This window comes from Peromyscus maniculatus, chromosome 1, assembly GCF_049852395.1.
Source record: "Peromyscus maniculatus bairdii isolate BWxNUB_F1_BW_parent chromosome 1, HU_Pman_BW_mat_3.1, whole genome shotgun sequence".
Classification (NCBI taxonomy): Eukaryota; Metazoa; Chordata; class Mammalia; order Rodentia; family Cricetidae; genus Peromyscus; species Peromyscus maniculatus.
In genome coordinates, this window is record NC_134852.1 from 13735073 (window position 1) to 13756942 (window position 21870).

At 40.5% G+C, this 21870-nt stretch overlaps 2 protein-coding genes across 3 annotated transcripts; both read left to right on the forward strand.

The window, feature by feature from the left end:
- The first annotated feature begins 1771 nt into the window (after positions 1–1771).
- Positions 1772–5510, forward strand: LOC143266689 (vomeronasal type-1 receptor 4-like). 2 transcript variants are annotated; one of them, XM_076564798.1, is made up of 3 exons: positions 1772–2671; positions 4096–4114; positions 5473–5510. In XM_076564798.1, the coding sequence occupies exons 1-3, from the start codon at positions 1772–1774 to the stop codon at positions 5508–5510; spliced, it is 957 nt and encodes a 318-aa protein (XP_076420913.1). The 2 variants fall into 2 exon arrangements, with proteins under 2 accessions (XP_076420913.1, XP_015846779.3); XM_015991293.3 differs by lacking the exons at positions 4096–4114; positions 5473–5510 and having other exon boundaries at positions 1772–2785.
- Positions 5511–20731: 15221 nt separating this feature from the next.
- LOC121825858 (vomeronasal type-1 receptor 4-like) lies at positions 20732–21649 on the forward strand. Its single transcript, XM_042269610.2, has one exon. It carries the CDS (start codon positions 20732–20734, stop codon positions 21647–21649), a length of 918 nt encoding a protein of 305 aa, XP_042125544.1.
- Positions 21650–21870: the final 221 nt, after the last annotated feature.

Genomic DNA, 21870 nt, shown 5'->3' on the forward strand with positions numbered 1-21870 from the left:
AATATTTTTTTTTGATCTCTGTGTTTAGTGTTTTGATTATTATGTGGCAAGGAAATTTTTTTTGGATCCAGCCTATTCGGTGTTCTGTAAGCTTCTTGTATCTTCATAGGTATTTCTTTCTTTAGGTTAGGAAAGTTTTCTTCTATGATTTTGTTGAATATATTTTCTGTGCCTTTGAGTTGGTATTCTTCTCCTTCTTCTATCCCTATTATTCTTAGGTTTAGTCTTTTCATGGTGTCCCAAATTTCCTCGACGTTTAGTGTTACGACTTTTTTGTCTTTAGTGTTTTCTTTGACTGATGAATCTATTTTCTCTATTGTGTCTTCAGTGCCAGAGATTCTCTGTTCCATCTCTTGCAATTGGTTGGTTATGTTTGTTTCTGTAGTTCCTGTTCATTTAGTCAGGATTTCTATTCCCAGCATTCCCTCAGCATGTGTTTTCTTTATTGTCTCAAATTCATTTTTCAGATCTTGGAATGTTTCTTTCATCTGTTTAATTGCTTTTTCTTGGCTTTCTTTGATTTCTTCCCACTTTTTGTTCATTTTTTCTTCCATTTCTTTAAGGGAGTTTTTTACTCCCTCTTTAATGGAGTTTTTCATTACCTCTTTAGGGGAATTTTTTATTTCTTCTTTAAGGGAATGTTTTATCTCTTCTTTAAGGGTCTCTATCATCTTCTTAAAGTTGTTTTTAGGGTTGTTTTCTTCTGTTTCTTCTGTCTTGGTATGTTCAGGTCTTGCAGGTGTAGAATCACTAGGTTCTGATTTTGCCATATAGGTCTTTATGTTGTTGCCTGTATTTTTGCACTGATGTCTACTCATCTCTTCCTCTGCTCAGTGCAGGTGGTGTCTGTGTCTGAGAGTGCCTCCCTTGTTCTAATTTTTAGTCTTGGTTCAGTAGGAGTTCTTGGTTAAATTGGTGCTATTGGGCTGTTTCTTCAGGGGCAGTTGATCTCAGTCAGTGAAGTATATACTTATGATTCTGGTGATCTGGTTTGGTGGCTGGGCAGCGCTTTCTTCTGTGTTCCCAGGTCACGTTTTGTTCATTTGTCAACTCCTCAGCTGATCTTGTTTCTTCAGACTTCAAACTGTAGGGATCTGAATCCTCTCCTGGATGGATTTCAGCTGAGCCAACACCTCCAAGTTGTTGGGTTTTGCAGGATAAGCAGCTGGGCCCAGGGTTGTCCTCAGACAGAGTGGTCAGATTTGTTCTGGTTCCGTCCTCTGTTTGTCACTGTTGCTGGGCTCGTGGCCTTTATGTCTCTGTCGGCTGCCGCCGGGCCTGTATGACCCTGTTGGCCACATCTGTATTTCTTAATACAATTTATCATTGAGGGAAAATGCTGCATTCAAAAGATTAAAAAAATGTGTTACCATGTTCACTGTTCATGTATTTATATGCCATAATGTTTTACAATAGGTGTGATGTTGACCAAGAATGATACAGCTGTATCACTAATACACTTCCATCATGAGGTGAGGGAAAATACAAAATAATACTCTGAGTTGTCTTTGCAGTGTTCTCTAGTACTGTGATACTGTAGTGTCTCCCTCCATAGAAGAAGTAAAGACTCAAATCATTCTAATGCTCCAACGATTGAGAATTTTTTTTTTCGAGACAGGGTTTCTCTGTGTAGCTGGGAATAAAGGCATGCACTGCTGCTGCGGCTGCTGTTGCTGCTGCCGCCGCCGCCGCCACCGCCAGGCTGAGAAGTATTTTGAAGACAGCAGTGTTCCTCCTGGTCTTCACTGCAGGCTGCACAGAAGTGCTCTCCATGACTTCTCAGAGTAAAGCTCTAAAAACAACTGAGGAATTGGCTCTCCAGATGCTCCTGCTTTTCCAGGTTGGAACTGGGACTCTGGCCAACATTCTTCTGTTTTTCTATAATATCTCTCCCATGTTTACTGGCTCTCGACTGAGGTCCACACAGGTTATTGTCACCAACTTGGCTATGGCCAATGCCTTCCTTCTCCTCATTACTGCATTTCCAAACAAGATGATGGGCTTTGTTCCAATGAGTCCTCCAACTACCCTGAAATGCAAAATTGAGTTCTTCATTCCCCTTGTGGTCCAAAGCACAAACATGTGCTCCACCTGTGCCCTGAGCTTTCATCAGTTCCTCACTCTTGCTCCTGGTTATTGGGGTAGGCTGAAGCCTCGAGGAAGAGCCCCTAATGTCCTGAGTTATTCCTGTTACAGTTGTTGGTTGTTCAGTGTCTTAGATAATGTCTACATTCCAATGAAAGTCAGTGGTCCACAGAGCACAGGCAATGACACTAACAATAACAGCAAGTGGGTCTGCTCCACATCTGGATTCAGTGTAGGCATGGTCATCTTGCGTTTTTGCCATGATGCCATATTCATCAGTGTCATGGTCTGGTCCAGTGTCTCCATGGTGCTTCTCCTCTATAGACATCGCCAGCGAACACAGCACATCCTCACTTCCAATCAGAACCACAGAGGCCATGCTGAGACCAGAGCAGCCCAAACCATCCTAATGCTGGTGGTCACCTTTGTAAGCTTTTATGTTCTAGACTGCATTTGCAACTTGTTTCATGGTTCTTTTGTCAACTCTCGTCTCTGGTTGAGGCATGTAAATGAAGTTTTGACTGCAGGCTTCCCCACTATTTCTCCATTCCTGTTGATCTTTAGGGATCCTAAGGATCCCTGTTCTGTGCTCTTCAACTGCTGAAATCCACAGTCAACATGACAAACATAGAAGACAGCTTTACTAGCAGCCATATACACTCTATTAAGTAAAAGTTGTTTGCAAATCTTTGCTCATAAACCAGACATGTTGACTCACTAAACATATTTAGCACTAGGGAGACTGTGCCAGGAGGATTGCAATGTACCCAATGGCATGTCAGAAGGTAGAGTGAGATGCAGACTAACTTGTGATAAGGAGACCCAGTCTCACAATACTGTATCTGCACCCTAAGAGAGAAAGAAGATATATTAACTAATGAGAGAAAGCAGAATGTAAAAATACAGCAGTCATCCTATAAATATTCACAACAGTCCTAGGAAATTAATGTGTTCATATATTGTATTAGAGCAAATGCAATCCATACTGCACACTGTGCATCCATATCTTTTTTCTTTTTAAAAAAATTTCTTTACTTATTATGTATACAGTATTCCATTTGCATGTATGTCTGCTCACCATAAGAGGGCACCAGACCTCATTATAGATAAGTGTGAGCCACCATGTAGTTGCTGGGAATTGATCTCAGGACCTCTGAATTTGCAGTTAGTGCTCTTAATCTCTAAGCTGTCTCTCCAGCCCCTATATCCACATTCTTGTACATTTTCCCTTACCTGCCATATGTCCAAACACATTTGCATTTGTTGTTTGAACAGATTACAGAAATGTTATCTCATATATATGAGGCTAATAACCCATATGTATTGGCATATAATTTTTAATAGGCAGACATGAATTTTACAGTTGAAAATAGTGATGTGTGCTTATCCTAGAGTCTAGGACCTAGACCCATATAAAGCACCCAGAAAATATTAACAGGCCCTGCTTCTTTTTTGTGTCTTTACCAAACATATGTTTATCTTAAATGCTGGCATGTTAGGTAGGAAAAATGTGTAATGATAGACTGTTACTCACATATCCAGGTAAACATTCATTATCTCTCACTAAAGAAATTTTTCTAGATGGACAAATATCTATAAAACTCTATAAGCTTTATTTCTGGGATTCATTGCATGATATTTTACTTTTTATCATTGAAAATCAAAACAAAGCTCCTAGTTGCCTGATAGACTCATTTGGTTTATTTTCCCTCTTTATTTTGCCTGTGTCCTATGTTATACTCTGTTGCCCGATATGGGCACAGTTATAATTTTTAATATTACTGTTTTTTGTTAATGGTGGGCATTCATTTAGGAATAAAGGGTGAACCACAAAATAATCATATTCTGGTTAGAACAACCATGGTATACGTCACAGAATATATAAGATGATATAATAAATCTATATCACCTCTAGTATGCCATACACTGCAGTAGGATTCTCTCAGCAGCAGCAACAACCATGAGCAGACAAGGAAGAGCACATCTCCATACCAAAGTCCAAATGTGAAGGTAATATTCACTGCAGGGTGTTGATTCATTTGTTGGCTACATAGTGATAATATATAGGTGTGTGTGTATGTGTGAGTGTGTGTGTGTGTGTGTAAACTTACTTTTGATGAAGCATGAGGAAATTAGATATTCTCAGGTGTGTAGGGTCCATCCTGTCATTCTCAGCATGTAAATCTTCTGTCCAGAATAACACACAGGTACAGCACACACAGCTGGTTCCCTCTAGAGTCACTGGTTATCTACAAAGAGTCATCATTTGCAGCCTTCCACTATACAGAGGATCTAAAGACTTTTGTGTGTGCACTTCCAGGTGCTCTGTGAGGTCACTGAGAAGCAGGCTCAGGAGATGGGGTTGGGTCTACTCAGTTGAGGCACAGACACTTGGTTTCAACAGTCCTCTAACATCCCTCCCTGAGTGAGGATGGGCTCTGATTCTGTGACAAGCACCAATGTGAACAGCAAAACAGGGCAAGAGGAAAGACATTATGCTCCTTGTTTCAACTGAGGGGAAAACTGTTTCAATGTGAGGGGTCTATTGTCCATCTCTAGATATAATGATGTCTACAATAGAAACAGTAATGTTCTGCTCATCCACCTACAGGATAGAGGGGACATATGTCTAAAACTCCTCAGCCATTGACTCAAGATGGCATTTTATCAGGGCTTTTCCTTGTTTTTCTTTTGGATGTTGTCAACTTCTATTGGTTGATATTTGCTTTGATCTATCTGCTATTATTTCTCAAAGGAGACCACAAGCATGCAAATGTGAGAACATTTTCTGGACTGTACAATGCAGAAAATATTGTTGAGTGACCTGTTGTATATGGTGTTTGCAGGGGAATATACAACACTTTATATCTGAACACTGTATACTGGAGATATTAATATATTGCTATGATATTACACAAATAGTTTGGAGCCAACTTTCCTTTTAACTTAATTCACTATTTTGCTCTGTTTCATCATACGATGAAAGGAAAAAACAAAAAGGAAACAGGACACAGGAAAAGATATTGTAGAAAAGGTGTGAAAACGAAAATATATTTGTAGCAAAAAATGTGTATAAATGTTAACATGGCTGATGATTTCCCAGCATCAGCAAGACAGTGTGCAAGCCTGACCAAGTTATGAAGTGCTGAGTAATTTATGAATGGAAAGGAAAGGTGGGATGTCAATATATCATCTGGGATCATATCTTTGTATGGTCAAAGTGCAATACATTGAATTAAAATGGGATTCTTTCCAAGTATTGGTCTTTCCTTGGTAAGTCTTTCAAGTACTGCCTTAAAGAACAAAATATTTGTCCAGTTGGTATGTATTTGAATGGATTAGGCTTTATTAGGTTTTATTTTCCAGATCTGTCTAAATCTTATCCAGTAGAAATTAATACCAGCCTTGGAGAGATGACTGAGTAGTTAAGAGTTCTTATTACTCTCACAGAAGACCTGGGTTAGGTTCACAGTACCTACATGTGGCTCACAGACATCTGTGGTTCAAGTTCCAGAGGATTCAATGCCCTCTTCTGACTACTCACAGTTCCAGGCATGTGTGCAAACATTCATACATTAAAAATAAAGAAATAATTTTCATTTGTTTCCTTTTATTGAAAGTAGACTCTGTTCTCATACAATTTATTCTGATGACGGTTTCCTCTCCTTCTATTTAACCCTTCCCTCCCTCACTCCTTCCCTTCTTTCTTTAATTCTTATCTTAAGGCCTGGGAGGCATTTCAGTAGGTTGAGCATCCACTGTGCAAAACTCACAGCTTGAGTTGAATCCCCAGAGCTGTCATAAAGGTGGACAGAGAGAACCAAGTCCCACGCTATCCTCTGACCTCCACGTATGTGACATAGCATAAGCACCCCCCCACACACAATTGTAGATAAATACATAGAAATAGTTAGTAATGAATTAAAGTGTCTGATGGGTGCTAGGGATTCCGAAGAGATGAAGGGTGGTTCACTTCTTGGGTCCTAACTCGAGGTGATCTCCATGGCTACATGCAATAGCTGAACTTCCTCTTGTGGGAAATGAATATTTTAATGAATATGATGATGTTGATGAGGAGGATGGAGATGGAGAAGATGATGATGAAGATGCCAGGAATGGAAAGAATGATGGTGGTTATAATAATGGGGGGACTTAGCATGTGTTTCTTTCTCATTATGAAGATTGAACTTGACTGTACATCAGTATATACATAAATATAAAAATAAATGGACATAAGGTATATACATAATATATGAATAAACATACACAATATTTGATTCAGTAAAAGACAAGATAAATTTAGGTATATTTAAATTGAGTATACTTAAATTTATAGAACCTAAAATAATTATATATAATTTATAGGTATATAAAAACGTTTATGAGCTTGACTATATATAAGTGGTGTATATAAATACAATTTTTTTCTAATATGTGGATACTTAAATCTTTCCAAGAACTGGGTTTTTCTATGTCTTGTCTATGGTATCTATGAGGTAGAATTGTTTTAAAACTTAATGTGATATATTGGATTAACCTTATCATTTATGATGATCTTTCCTAATCTGAAATTTAATTATTCTTCTCTATTTTCTTCCACAAATTAATATGGTTACTCATAATTAGATTTTGAAACTCCATGGTATGATGTGCAAATTTGGTCTCATTGGTTGACTTTCCAATATGAGTTACATCAGCGTATATATTGCTCAGTCTGTCTGTCTCTAAACTGACTTTTGGGGCTGGAGAGATGGCTCAGTGGTTAGCAGCACTTGCAGGCCTTGCACAATACCTGGATTTGACTCCCAGCACCCTCATAGTGGCTCACAATCATCTGTAACTCCAGTCCCAGGGCATCTGATGCCCTCTTCTGGCCTCTCAGGACACTGCATATTAACACATATGAAATAAAAACAATAAAAAATCTTTCTTAAAAAGAATGTTTAAGCTTTTATTACTTTTTAATTGTGTGTGTGCCTGCGTGCGTGCGTGCGTGTGTATGTGCGCACATCCATGGCCCATGTGTGGAGGTCAGAGGTAACTTTCAGGAGTCAGTTCTCTATGTCCACTATGTGGTTCCAGGGATTGAACTCAGATGATCCACAACAAGTGCCTCAACCCACAAAGCCCTCTCAGAAATCCCCTCATCATTTTTCTAGCACTGCCCACTTGATACCAAACAGCCTCCCATGGACTGTACCACTTCTGCATCTCTCTTCTACACTGTATTTTCTGTTCTCCTGCTCCTACAATACACTGCTTTACAAACACTGTTTCTCCATCAGTATGTGTCTGTTAATACACCTGTGTGTATTCTATATATCTGATCCAATGACTACTATTATTAACATATTTTGTGTCCATGGGAGTGTAGTGCCCACTGTGGCCAGAGGAGGGCGACAGTTCTCTCAGAGCCAGATCCCTAACATAGGTACTGGGCATCAAACCCAGGTCCACTGCAAGAGCAGCCTGTGCTCTGTGGTACTCTTCTCTGTTCTTTTGCTAAGAGCCATTCTGGTTGGAGTTAGATGGTTCTCATTCTGAAAACTGTGTTTGCATGATGAATAGTGATTCTGACAAGTTTGTTCAACTCTTGGCCTTTGAAGTTAGAGTACAAAGCAGCCACTTCCTTATGGCATTTTCAAATAGTCCTGGTTGACCCTCCCCAATACATCATCTCCCCATCTCCCTGCCCTTCATCCCTACTTCACTTCCCCTCCCAGTGATTCCCCCTTTGCACTTTAATATCACACTGTCACACTTTTATTACCCTTCCCACCATTATCCTTTTACTCTCCCATTCCCCACCTTTGCTGGGCTCCTTTCAAGGTTCCTGGCAGTGAGGCATACTCACCCCACATAAATAAACTCATGTAAAAATTAGAAGCTAGGATATGCATATGAAAGCAAGCAAGCCCCATTTATCCTGAGCTTTGTTTACCTAACTTAACATATTATTCTCTAGTTTACTTAATTTCCCTGCAAGTTTCATAATTTCATCTTCTCTTTTTTGAGTGACTATGATTCCTTTGTTTAAATGCACCCACCACATTTTCATAGTCCACTCATCAGTTGATGGACATCTTGGCTGGTTCCACTTCCTAGCTATTGTGAACAGAATGGGGATGGATAAGCATGTGTGTAAATGTCTCTGTAATAGTATATAGAGTTCTTTGGGTGCATGTCCAAGAAAGATGTAGATGGATCATGTGGTACATCTATTTTCAGCTGCTTGCAAAACTCCCACAGATTTAGACTGATTCCTGGATGTGGTATCTAAAGTGACCCCTGATTTGCTGCAAAGGGCACAGCTCCAGACTCACAGAAGTGCTCAGCAGATTGCACAGTGCTAGAATTAACCTTTAGTACTGCTTCTGACAAGGATTCCATTCAGACTTGTGAAGCCAGTTGTGAAGTGGAGAGTCATGGATCTGTGACCTCACAGTGCCTTGCTGGTGCCCCCAAGGGTCCCAGCAGAACTGTGGAGGTGAGTGATGTAATACGGTTCTAAACTTCACACTGAGTCAGTTGACAGTCCCTGAGGTATATCCAGAATCTAGACATGGCCATGGGGACCAGGAGCCCCGTGCACTATCACTGGAATTGAATTTGAAATTATAAAGGAAAGGCCAGCCTTAGGATGTGATTCCTCTTTCCCTTGCTTTTCACATGCTAGAATTCTGGCGATATCTCTCTGTATAAATAAAATGCTGATTGTCCAGTAGTCAGGCAAGAAGTATAGGTGGGACAAGTAGAGAAGAATACTGGGAACAGTATTCTGCCAGCTGCCTCCATGAGTAACAACATGTAAGATACTAGTAAGTCACCAGCCATGTGGCAAGGTCTAGATTTATAGAAATGGGTTAGTTTAAGATAGAAGAACTAGATAACAAAAAGCCTGCCACGGCCATTTACTGGGTTGGGTCTGAGGGACTGAGGTCTGGGACTCTTGGGTGAGAGAAATTTGTCCTAACAGTGGGCCAGGCAGGACTGGAGAAAACTCTAGCTACACTAGAACTGCAGACACACACTCAAACATGGTTCTCTATAGTTGTTGATTGCCTAATCCATATCCTTGCTAGTTACCCAGGATTATTTATACTCTGCACAGTGGCAATACATTAGACCTCTGTAGTGTCAGAGGATACAGGGGTATCTCAGAAAACAAGCCTAAGACTCATGTAGAGACAAGTGAACACTGAAATAACTCACAAAATCTGCTGGAGGAAACACGTGCTCCTATGGGTCTATACCAACACACTAAATAGTCCCAGGCCACATGTAGAAGAATGTAGGACCTGCATAGGATATACTAGACTCAAGCTCACACAATGATGATCCTTATGAAAGGACTTGTCCTCAGCATGGTTTTGGAGGATTGAAACAGTATTGTGTATGGAGAAAAGGGGCTGGCTAAAGAACCCCACCCTGACTCTGGAGCCAAGAACTAGGGAAAGATGGCTCAGATCGGAACAGAAAGAAACACAGTTTGGCTCGTTCAGATCAGAGCCATCTCTGTCCCTGGCCAACTGGCTTGTGAAACCCACCAATCACAGAGCAGGACAGCAGAATCCTGGACCCCAAGTCAACTCCTGGTTGATTCCACGCCCAGGCTTTCCTGTGTAAACTGCCCTGCCTGGTCAGTTAGAAAAATGGCTGTTCTCTCCAACCTGGTAGAGGCAGCTACTCTCTTGGACTCCTCTTTCTCAAATAAATTTCTTTCTCAAAAGAGTTTTGGGTGTGAAGATCTTTATTCACTGGCATAGAGAAGATCCTTGCTGAGATGTCCCTAAGTGGTCAGAGCAAGAGAGAGCTGAAAAAGTAACACTTTTCTCCGGAGCTCAAGAAGATTACTACATTTCTGCAGGCTTTTCCCCTTTTGCAGAGTGAAGCAAAAGAAGCAACATCTTAGGCAGGAGAAGCAGAGCTCTGCTAGGAAGACCCCTCAACTGGGGGCTGAGCGAAGCTCCGCTGTAGCTGCTCTCCAGGAGAGGAGCAGGATTGCTGTATCCGGCAGGAAGACCATCCCCCATCACATCAGGTATACCTAGACTTTCCCAAATAGTCAGGATACCCTTCCCTGCTGAATCAGTTCCAGTCCTGACTTTCATGAGAAGTCAGAAAAATTTCCCTTCCAGGGTTGGGCTGCTTCTTTGCACTTCCAAATGTCAGGGCTCTGCTAAACAACTCCAGGTGTCCAGAACACCTTCAGGGCAGAGCTGTTGTTCTGAGCAGCTGGAGGTGTCTGGGATACTTCAGCCTCCAGGGCTAAACTGTTTCTTTGCAGCTTCAGCCATCAAGAGCTCTCATTAGCAGCTCAAGGTGTTGCCTGACTCCCCAGGTAGTCAGGACACATTTCCCCAGAGTTGGAAAACTCATATTTTGGTGCCAAAATCTAGGACCAAACCCAGAGTTGTTGCAACCGATTTACTTACACTGTGCAATGTACACCACCCCATAGGTAATACCATAAATGCATCCCTTGATCCATCCCCAAGTACACATTTCCATAACTAATATCAACATCAGTTCCAAACATAGATTATCAAAAATGAAACATGCAAACCTTTTCTAACTTCTGCCCAGCTGTTCCTTAGTAACCACCAAAAGTTGTTTGTGGTGATTGCTATGGGGAGAAAACCTGTTCTTCCTTAGAGCCAACCCAAACTCTAACCATGCAGATGCTGCCACTAAAAGGTGTCATTTTAATGGTCTTTCTGAGGTATATCAGGGCCAGACACCTGCCCTTTATGAAGACTGGCATCCTGGACTCACCTGTATTGAAAACTTCCTGCACAAAGCTCTGTAGATACTATGTGAAACATGATTACTGTGTCGAATTCTGTCTCAGGAAAATAGTTGGCGACTGGAGTCGTCTTCCTTGTCAGGGTGGGTCAGAGCTGTGTTTCTGAAGTGATTGAGTTCAGGGAAAAGCCTTCACCCCTCAGGAGACTCTCCATCTTCCTATGGCTGGCCTGTGGAATTCCTGTCACTGTGGGCTTTTTTTAAAAATAGAATTCACACATCCCTCTGCACTTGACCAAGACTTCTGGTTGCAACATCAAAAGTTGGGATTTCTGCTTCTTAAATTTTTTAGGTCCCACAAGGACCTAAAAAAATTAGGGAATTTTAGCCAGGAAAACAGAAATATAATTAATGGTATAACCCAATGCTATAGAGTGAGATACTGGACCAATTCTGATACAGAGCCGCAGTCTCAAAACTCTCTAACCATCTCCCCCACAAAGAAAAGGAACAAAGAAAGACAGAAAGAAGGAAAGAAAGATTGAATAAAGGAATGAAGGAAGGAAGGAAAGATCAAAGAGCCAGTTATGACATAACTTACACTTATCTTATGTAGTCAATGTGTTAGCATTGATGGATTAGAGGATTCCATGACCTCAATTAATGCATATACTTGATAATCTGTTCTTTACCAGTGGTCCTGTAAAAACATTCCTATCTTGTCATGTGAAGAGTTTATACAAATGTTATCTCATGTAAACAAAGCTAATAACCTTATATATTGGTGTATTGCTGTCAATGGACAGATGTAAACTTCAAAGTTGAAAACAGACATGTTTTTCTATCCTGGATAATAAGGTACCGGAAAAATAAATATATGTCCTCCTGGTCTTTTGTGTCTTTGTTTCCCATGTATTTATCTGAAATGCCACCATGTTGAATAGGGAGAGTATTGTGGATTGAATGGTTGCTTCTCACACTTCCAGGTAAACATTCTTTAATTTTACCTAAGGAAATGTTCCTGTGGGGATAAATATCAATAAAGACATGGAAACTTCGTTTCTGGGACTTATGACGTGAGTTTTTACACTTCATCACTGAAAGTCAAAATGAAAAGCCTAGTTTCCTATGAAGTCCTATAGGACTTCATCTTCCCCTGATTATTCTCTCATCCTCCTGATAGTGTATTCTATGGTCTGGTTTCAGCACACTTTATCATTCTTAATGCTACATTTTTGAATTCTTGGTGTAGCTTTTGGGAATTGAGGGTGACTCACAGAATAACCATTTTCTACTTAGACCAATTGTCATCTAGTTAGATCACTATCTTCATTGTATATGTAAGAATGATGTAATACATCATTAGAGGCAGGGGGAGGGGCTTTGACCTGCCTCTACCAAATGGACCTAACTCTGCTAACTCCTCATGGGAGGCCTCACATTTTCATAAGAGGGAATGGGCGGTGTTTGGGTGAGGGAAACCTGTAGGGCTGAGAGGAGTGATGTGGGGATTTGTGACTGGTATGTAAAATGAATAAAACTTATTTTAAAAAAGAAAAAATACAGACAGAATGTCAAACTTGAAAAAAAAATAAAATACGACTAATTAAAAAAATAGAGAATGATGTGATAAATCTATCTCACCTCCAATATACTATATGCTGCTGTAGGATTCTCTCAGCAGCAGCATCCATGAACAGACAAGGAGGAGTACATCTCTACCCTAAAATCTAAACCCTGAAGATAACATGCTCTGTATGGTTTGGATTCATCTGTTGGCTTATTAAGGATTATGTGTAGGTCTCTCTCTCTCTCTCTCTCTCTCTCTCTCTCTCTCTCTCTCTCTCTCTCTCTCTCGTGTGTGTGTGTGTGTGTGTGTGTGTGTGTGTATCTTCTTTTGATGAAGTATAAGAAATCTTAGTGATTCTTATGTGATTTGTGTCCAGCCTGTCATCCTGGAATCAACTCATGTCTTCTGTGCCGCATCCACATTGAGTGCCAATGCCTATGTGAGAATATTTCCTGGACTATACAAGGAAGAAAATATTGCTGTCGGACATTGTTGTCATTGACATCTACTGGGAACATCTAAAGCTTTGCAATTTTATATTATGCATTCTAGTAACGCTAATTTATGTCATTGTGCTATGTATGCTGTTTTGGATTAAACTTTCTTTTTTAACTATTTTTATATCCCACTAATTTTATCATGTTTCATCATGTGTAGGAAGGATACGAAATGAAAAGAAACAAGGATGTAGAAAAAATATAATTATGGAAAGATGGTAAAAAGGAAATATTTTAGCAAAGAAGGATTTGTGTATAATAATTAAAATGGCAGATTGTTTCCCCAGCACCTGTTAGAAACCTGGAAATCCTTACCAATACTAAGTATGGCATGAATTGAATGTGAAAGATGAGATGTTCATATGGCACCTGTGATCGTGACTTTCTAAGCTTAAAATTCAACACAATGAAGTTATTGGAGTTCTCTGAAAGTAATGATCCACCCTTGGTAAGTTTTTCAAGTTCTGCTTTAAAAGAACAAAAAAGGCATTCAGTCAGTGTGCATTAAAAGTGTTAGCTGCTGCCCCAGCTCTATATAAATATTATGAAGGAGAGAACAATACCAGTCTTGGCTGGAGATATGGCTGAGCAGTTAAGAGAGTTGTTTTTCTTACAGAAGACCAAGGTTCAGGTCTCAGGACCTATGTGATGGCTCACAGCCACCTGTGGTTCCAGGTCCAAAGACTCAGTGTCCTCTTTTGACACTCAGGGTGCTAGGCATGCATGTGGTGCACAGACACACACACTCAAGCAAACATTCATACATGTAAAATAACAATAATGTAACAAATACCAGACTGACACAAGTGCCCTCCCAGGTTCTCAGTAAGGATACTTTCAAGTCTGTACTGCTGTGGACAGTGGGATTAAGAGGGGTGATCCTCCAACGTCAGCCAACTCCTGGAGGAACATGGAGCATTTCATAAAATATCCCACAGCCTTGTTAAGTCACCTGCCCCCTAATTCATGGAAGCCATGGAGACCCTACTAGGTAGACTCTAACCAGTGTCCGGTCTACAGAGATGATGAGCAAGATAAAGGAGACTTTCCCTCTGTGATCCCAAGCAAAGCCATGATCTAGCAAGGCCTTTGACACATTCTCACTTGGATGTATCAGCTTGTAGAAGAAAGGCTAAAAGAACTAGAGGCTCCTGCAAGACCAATTGATCCCTGAGGAAAATATCTTCTAGTAGTCTTGATCTTCAAGAAGTAAAGGGTTAACTATAGCTCTGGTGTAGTTTCAATGCCCCAAATGAAACTGTAACAGAAGACTAAGCTATTTTTCTTTTAAACTCAAATGAATTTCTTCTTTTGTGCAACCTCTCATTATCTTGAACAGCAGAGTGTGCCAAACCATGCCAATCCCTGAGACATGCTTTAGACATCCATTCTGTTTTGGGACCTTCCTAAATATGCTTTGCTACTGAAATTTTAAACACACACACACACACACACACACACACACACACACACACACACACACACACACATATTTAAAATCAAACTCATAATCTGAGATCTGTTATCCAGTAGTCCCCAGCTTATTCCCTGGAGGTTCTAGAAGACAGTGCATGCCAAGTGCATCTTAGATCTTTAGGCGATGGTTTCCTAGAGCCCAATTTTTCCTCCTTTGTCATCAACCACTCTCTCTGCCTGCACAGCATCTCTGTGGACTCTCACTATCTCACTTTCATGCTGTTGTGGTTTGTATAAGATGTGCCATATATAGTCTCCTCCATATTAATACTAGCTTTCCAGGTGGTTGCGATTTGGAAAGGATTAAGATGTGTGTCCTTTTTGTGGAGGTTTATCACCTGGGCCAAGGTTAAAGTATAAAGTTTATTTAAACTTTAAATGCCTCTCACCACCACAAGTTCACTTTCTTCCCACTTCTTGAGTATCAAGATGTGAACTCTCAGCTTTTCCTGTCATCATTCCTCTATTCTACAGTCAAGGTCTCAAACACTCTGAATTCATTAGCTCAGTTAGCCACTTCCTTTAATTGGGATCCTTGGTCATGGTGTCTTGTCACAGCACTGAGACCCTTAAACACAGGCTTTTGAAATTTTATATGACATGGTTTTTTGTATGTACACATGTGCACATGTGCTGTGGTATAATGTGAATGTCAGGGGACAACTTGAGTGGTCAATTTCTCCTTGTACAATGTAAATCTGAGAATATAAATTAGGATGTCAGTTTTCAGAACACACAGTAGTTCTATTTTTACCATTTAAAGAAATTTCCCTAATGAATCTCCACTGATATGAATTGTGATAGCTGAGGAAATTTCACTTGGCTAGGGAGTGCACAGTCTTTGACCTCACAGTAAAGATTCACAGATTGGTTGGTACTACGAACAATAACTCACATGGGATCTGATCTTGGTAAAATAGACAGTAAACACTGGTGTGGAAGTTCATGTGTCTGTCATATGACAACCCATAGATATCCTGACAGATTGCAGCAGGACTTGGAGGGGAGTGATAACATAGGAAAATGGATCACAGACTATGACCTTCCACTGAATCATTGAGAGTCCCTGGGAGGCTCTAAGAAATGTGGAGTGATGAAGACAATCAAGAACCATGTTCCAGATGCATGACTTCACTCTCTTCCAGTTACTACCCCAGGATGTGTGAAGAACATCAGTTTGAAGAAGTCCTTATGGATTGTCTCACGAAGTGCCTGACCATGCTTGCTATAATTCTGAACAGCCTGTCAAGATGTGACCACTGGGGCAATAGAGGCAATACCATCTATGGGGGTGTGACAAAAATGTGAACTCAGAGGTGCTGCTGATACCAGCGGAAAGTCCGTGAGTGACCAACCAGCTTAAAATTTCAGCATGGACAGGTAAGGGAGAAGGGATGTCCCAACACAAGTTGAAGGTGGTGGGTGGATGGATGGTGGGGATGTAGAGTCACTTTTCTTTGTGAGATAAGACCTGGCAGTGTCTCCATGTCATAGTGCATGACCCAAAATGCATAAACCTGTGGGCAGCGATATTGGAGTTTGGGAGTAATTACAATAAAAGAAGACTTGAATAAAGAGATGAAATTTATTGGAAGGAACATAGAATTGCTGGCAAGCCTTAGGGTGTGTATGATGTACTTTCTGTAAAACATACTGAATAGACACCCCCTGACAGGGTTTTGTACACCACTTGTGATTATTCCACAGGAATATCTATCTGATGAGGGGGAAGGAACACAGCTGTTAACCAAAGACAAATGTTATTCCTTCCTGTACTGGTAGGAATAAGACTTGTCATCTCCCTTGGATCTTCTGGGGCTACAACAACTGCCATCACCCAGACACATCCTCTGGCTGGAGACTTCAGACACAGACTTTATCAGACTGTGACATCTACAACTGAGAGCCTCCATTCATTCCAAAAACAGATGAACTCTCCTGCAGGTTTTGTGTCCATAACAGAAGAACACTAGACAGAGTAACTGCTGAACATGTGGAGACTTGCTTGGTACTGGGGGAAGAATGTGGCTTCTATGTAAACAAATCAAATGTTAAAACCAATGTAAATACCCTGAAAATACTGCACAAAGCACTGCTCTAAAAATTCCAGCCAAAGAGCAAATTACCTGGATCCATAACCCTTTATTTTCTTGGCTCCCTCCCTATGTCAGTCCTCTGATAATGCTGTTTATTTGGATGCATGGCCCCTGCCTTATTTATTGACTCTGGTGACAGATCACTACCATTGCTGAAATCACTAACAATCCGGTCATGGTTCACTACCAGACCCTGGATTCTTCTGACACAGGCGACAGATTCCCCAGGGTTTACAGTGGTGCCTCTCCATTAATAACTAAAAACGGGAAGATGTTGGAAGCCATGGCTGACTGGTCAAGGTTGCAGCCTGCCAGAAGCCTAGCAGCTTTATCTACAAGCTGAGCAAAATGGAACCACCTCCCTCTAGCAGAACTTCCTGCTCTCTACCTAGCTTTATCTGGAGAATGTCCCCAGGCCTGGAAAAATGACCTAATCCAAAGGCTGTCTCTGAAACCAAATGCCTGATTCATCTTAAACTTAGTCCTTGGCACAGATCCCTACTAAGAAGACTTGTACTAGGAGCTCTGCTATAGGACCCTACAGCCACACACTAAGCCTTGTGATAGGGGTGTGCACCTTAATGCAAATTAGGGTTTGTTCCCAAACTCCCTAACCTTATACATTCCTTATACCCTGGAATAAAATTGAACTTATTCCCTGAAATCTGTCTCCCAAAGAGCTATCTGCATTCCTGCTCATGGGTCACCAAGATTTCTGTTGTCCCATCTGACTCTTTCCCCTCTCAATTTGGTGGCCAGCAGAACAAGAGGGAGTGACCCCACAAATGTCATTGCCTTTTATGTTTTATCTTTGATCTAGTTAGATGCTTCATCATTCCTGGATATTGACCAGGGATAATTGTTGTACAAAAATTAGAGTGACAGAGAAGTTAATTAAAGAAAAACTCATTGTATCCAACACAGTAGAATGTCTGGATTGACTGGAGATTCACCATTCACATCACATGGGCCAATAACTTTGTCAGGAGATTATGCCCCAAGAGGACGGACCACCCCTAAAAGATGGGATCACCTTAAGACATGCTGAAGAAGAGATTTGTAAAAGAATTACACTTTGATAAATTATTGTACTTTCCCTTCCCATATCCCACACTCTAGGACAGGCACTTACAGAACACAGCCATGCTACTCTGAATTACCCTTCCTTCTTTCTCTCCTCTAAGCATGATTGACACAATGGTTTTTATTGTTTAGTATTTCTTCAAGCCCCACACCCCACCATGGGGCTGTCTGCCACTGTGTGACTCATCTCTGTTCTGGCTTACCTCCACTTCATGGCTCTTTATCTACACTAGTTGGTTCACAGATGGGAAAATACCAGACTTCTGATGACTTGTTGATGGTCTTCCTCAGGGATTTCATGCCAGTATGATTTTGAAAGTGTGAAACTGTACTGTATAATATGCCCCATTGGAAATATGTTTAACAAATCCCTTGATCTACACTGGAGTACACATCTCCAACACAATATTAAAACTTAGATGCTCCCGAAGGACACATGGGAAACTTTTTCTAACTTCTGACAGCTATTCCTTAGCATCCAACAAAGTCATAAACATTATCATTAACAAGGTAAAAATTGTGATTTGCCCTGAGGACCAGTTTTTTTCTTCATTGGAGGTATCCCAAAGTCTCCATGCAAACACTGTCACTGACACCACACATGACAAAGTAATGCACTCTCTGAGGGATGTTCATCTAGTAAACAGTCCTTTTATGAGCACTGGTAATCTGTGTTCATTCACACCAGTGCATTATGTTCCATGGAAAATATTGGAGAGGTAAGCCTTTCCTTGTACCTTTCTAAGGGAAGATAGGATCTTAAAATGGAGAATAAATAAGAGCTTTGTTTCTTCAGTAAGTGTTTAGGAGGTGGCTTTCATGTGTGTGAGCACCTTTATCCTTGCTGTGGCTGGACAGGTGGGATTATTGCACCTGTAGATGTCTGCTTAACATTCTCTTCTGAAGTTAACATTAATGGTTAGGAGGAGAGTTGCTTTTTGTCTCTTCTTTACCTAATGATGTCAATGATTTCTTCATCCCAAGGAAATATCTGTTTCACAGTTTAAACACTTTGTTGAAAATGACAATGAATTTGACATCCATGTATGGGAGGTTAATTTTAACTGATGAATGGAGGCTGACGGTTTTTCTGGAAAGCAATATATGAAGTAAGCTGCAGATTAAATAAGAGCTTTCAAAGACATGATTCAAAGACACGAGTTTCCAAAGAATTTGTGTAAATGGTTTAACTGTGATGGTTTTTCACCACATTTTGAGTGTGGCTGAGAGAAGCTGGTGATGGCTCATTTTCTCTCCAGTTTCTGCTTCCTCATTAAAATAGGGAAGATACACAGAATTATGAATAAATGAAATACTTTGGTACCTGGGGATTTTTCCATATGTGTGTGTAAATTGAGTTCTTTATATATTTTGGGAATAAGCCCTCTGTGAGATGTGGGTTGGTGAAGATCTTTCCCATTCTGAAGGCTGCTATTTTGTCCTATTGACAGTGTCCTTTGCCTTGACAGAAGCTTTTCAGTTTCATGGGGTCCCATTTATTAGTTGTTGATCTTAGTGTCTGCATTATTGGTGTTATATTCAGCAAATGGTCTTCTGTGCCAATTGTTCATGGCTATTCCCCACTTTCTCTTCTATCAGGTTCAGTGCAGGTGAATTTATGTTGAGTTCTTTGATTCACTTGGACTTGAGTTTTGTACATTGTGATAGATATGGATCTATGTGCAATCTTCTACATTCAGACATTCAGTTAGATCAGCACCATTTGTTGAAGATACTTCCTATTTTCCATTGTATAATTTCTATTCCTTGACAAAATCAGGTGTCCATAGGTGTATTGTTTTATGTATGGGTCTTCAATTCCATTTTTGATTCTATTCCAAGATCAATCAAACTTTCTGTTTTTATGCCAATAACATGTGGGCTTTATTACTATTGTTCATTAGTACAGCTTGACATCTTGTATGATGGTACCTCTGGAAGTTCTTTTGTACATGATTCTTTTAACTATCTGGGTTTTTGGTTTTCCATGTGTAGTTGAGTATTGTTCTTTCGAGGTCTGTAAAGGATTATGTTTGAATTTTCATGGAGATTGCATTGAATCTGTATATTGCTTTTGGTAAGATGGCCATTTTTACTATGCTAATTCTACCAATCCAGGAGCATGTTAGATCCTTCCATCTTCTGGTAACTCCTGCAGTATTCTTCTTCAAACACTTGACGTTCTTGTCATATGGGTCTTTCACTTGCTTAGTTAAAGTTACACCAAGATATTTTATATTCCTTGTGGCTATTGTGAAGGGTGTTGTTTTCTTTATTTCTTTCTCAACCCAGTTATCATTTAGATATAGGAGGCCTGCAGATTTTTTGAGTTAGTCCTGCATACAGTCACTTCACATAAGATGATTATCTGCCGAAGGAGTTCCCTTGTGTAACTTTTGAGGTTGCTTATGTATATGGGGATATACATGTATAAATTGAGGTTCATATTTGTGATCAGGAAACTGGTTACATTTAAAAAATATTTTGTATTCTATCACTTTGATGATCTGTATAAAATTTTCACAAAAGCTGATGGGTTCTTTTTTTGGCAACTTACTTTACTTACATGATTTTAAGAATTACAAGTTTGAATTCTTGTCATTTTAAAGATACAGGAATTTTACTTTATACATCTAGTGTTATAACTGCCTGTATGTCTGGCACCACATTTGTGCAGTGCCACAAAAGCCATGAGAGGGCATTCAACTTGGGGAACTGATGTTACAGGTGTTATGAACGACCATGTGGGTGCTGGATTTGAACATGAGTCTTGTGAAGAGCCATCTCTCCAACCTCCAATTTGTATTTCTTAACACACTTTATCATTGAGGGAAGATGTTTCATTCAAAAGGTAAAATAATGTGTTTCCATGTTAACTGTTCATATGTTTATATGCCTTACTGTGTTATAATAGGTGTGATGTGGACCAAAAATGATACAACTGAATCGCTAATACACTTCCAACATGAGGTGAGGGAAAGTACATAAAGTACAAAGTAATAGTCTGAGTTGTCTATGCTGTGTTCTCCAGGACAAGCTCCTGTACTGTGATACAGTAGTGTCTCCCTTCATAGAAGAAGTAAAGACTCAAATCATTCTAATGCTCAGACATTGAGAAGTGTTTTAAATACAGCAGTTTTTCTCATGGTCATCACTCAGGCTGCACAGAGGTTGTCTCCATGTCCTCTCAGAATAAAACTCTAAAAGCCACTGAGGAATTGGCTCTCCAGACACTCCTGCTTTTCGAGATTGGGTGTGGAACACTGGCCAACATTCTTCTGTTTGTGCATAATTTCTCTCCCATCTTTACTGGCTCTCGACTGAGGCCCACACAGGTCATTGTCACCAACTTGGCTGTGGCCAATGCCTTCCTTCTCCTAATTACTGCATTTCCAAACAACGTGATGGTGTTTGTTCCAAGGAGTCCTCCTACTAACCTGCAATGCAAAATTGAGTTCTTCATTCGCTTGGTGGCTCGAAGCACAAACATGTGCTCCACCTGTGTCCTGAGCATCCATCAGTTTCTCACTCTTGTTCCTAGTCACTGGGGTAGTCAGATGCTCCGAGGAAGAGCCCCCGATGCCCTGAGTTATTCCTGTTACAATTGTTGGTTGTTCAGTTTCTTAAATAATGTCTACATTCCAATCAAAGTCAGTGGTCCACAGAGCACAGGCAATGACACTCACAATCAAGGCAAGTGGGTCTGCTCCACACCTGGATTCAGTGCAGGCTTTGTCTTCTTGCTTTTTTCCCATGATGCCACATTCATCAGCATCATGGTCTGGACCAGTGTCTCCATGGTGCTTCTCCTCCATAGGCATCACCAGCGAACACAGCACATCCTCACTGCCAATCAGAACCACCGAGGCCATGCTGAGACCAGAGCAGCCCACACCATCCTCATGCTGGTGGTCACATTTGTTGGCTTGTACCTCCTAAATTTTATTTGTGTAATCTTTCATACCTTTTTAATGGACTCTCGTATCTGGTTGAGGCATGTAAATGAAGTTTTGATTGCAGGCTTCCCCACTATTTCTCCTTTCCTGTTGATCTTTAGGGATCCTAAGGATCCCTGGTCTGTGCTCTTCAACTGCTGAAAACCACAGTCAACATGACAAACAGAAGACAGCTTTACTAACAGCCATATACACTCTATTAAGTAAAAGTTGTTTGAAAATCCTTCCTCATAAACCAGACATGTTGACTCAGTAAACTTATCCCAGCACTGGGGAGACTGTGCCAGGAGGATTGCAGTGTAGTCAATGGCATGTCAGCCTGCAGAGTGAGATCAGGCCAAATTGTGACAAGGAGACCCAGT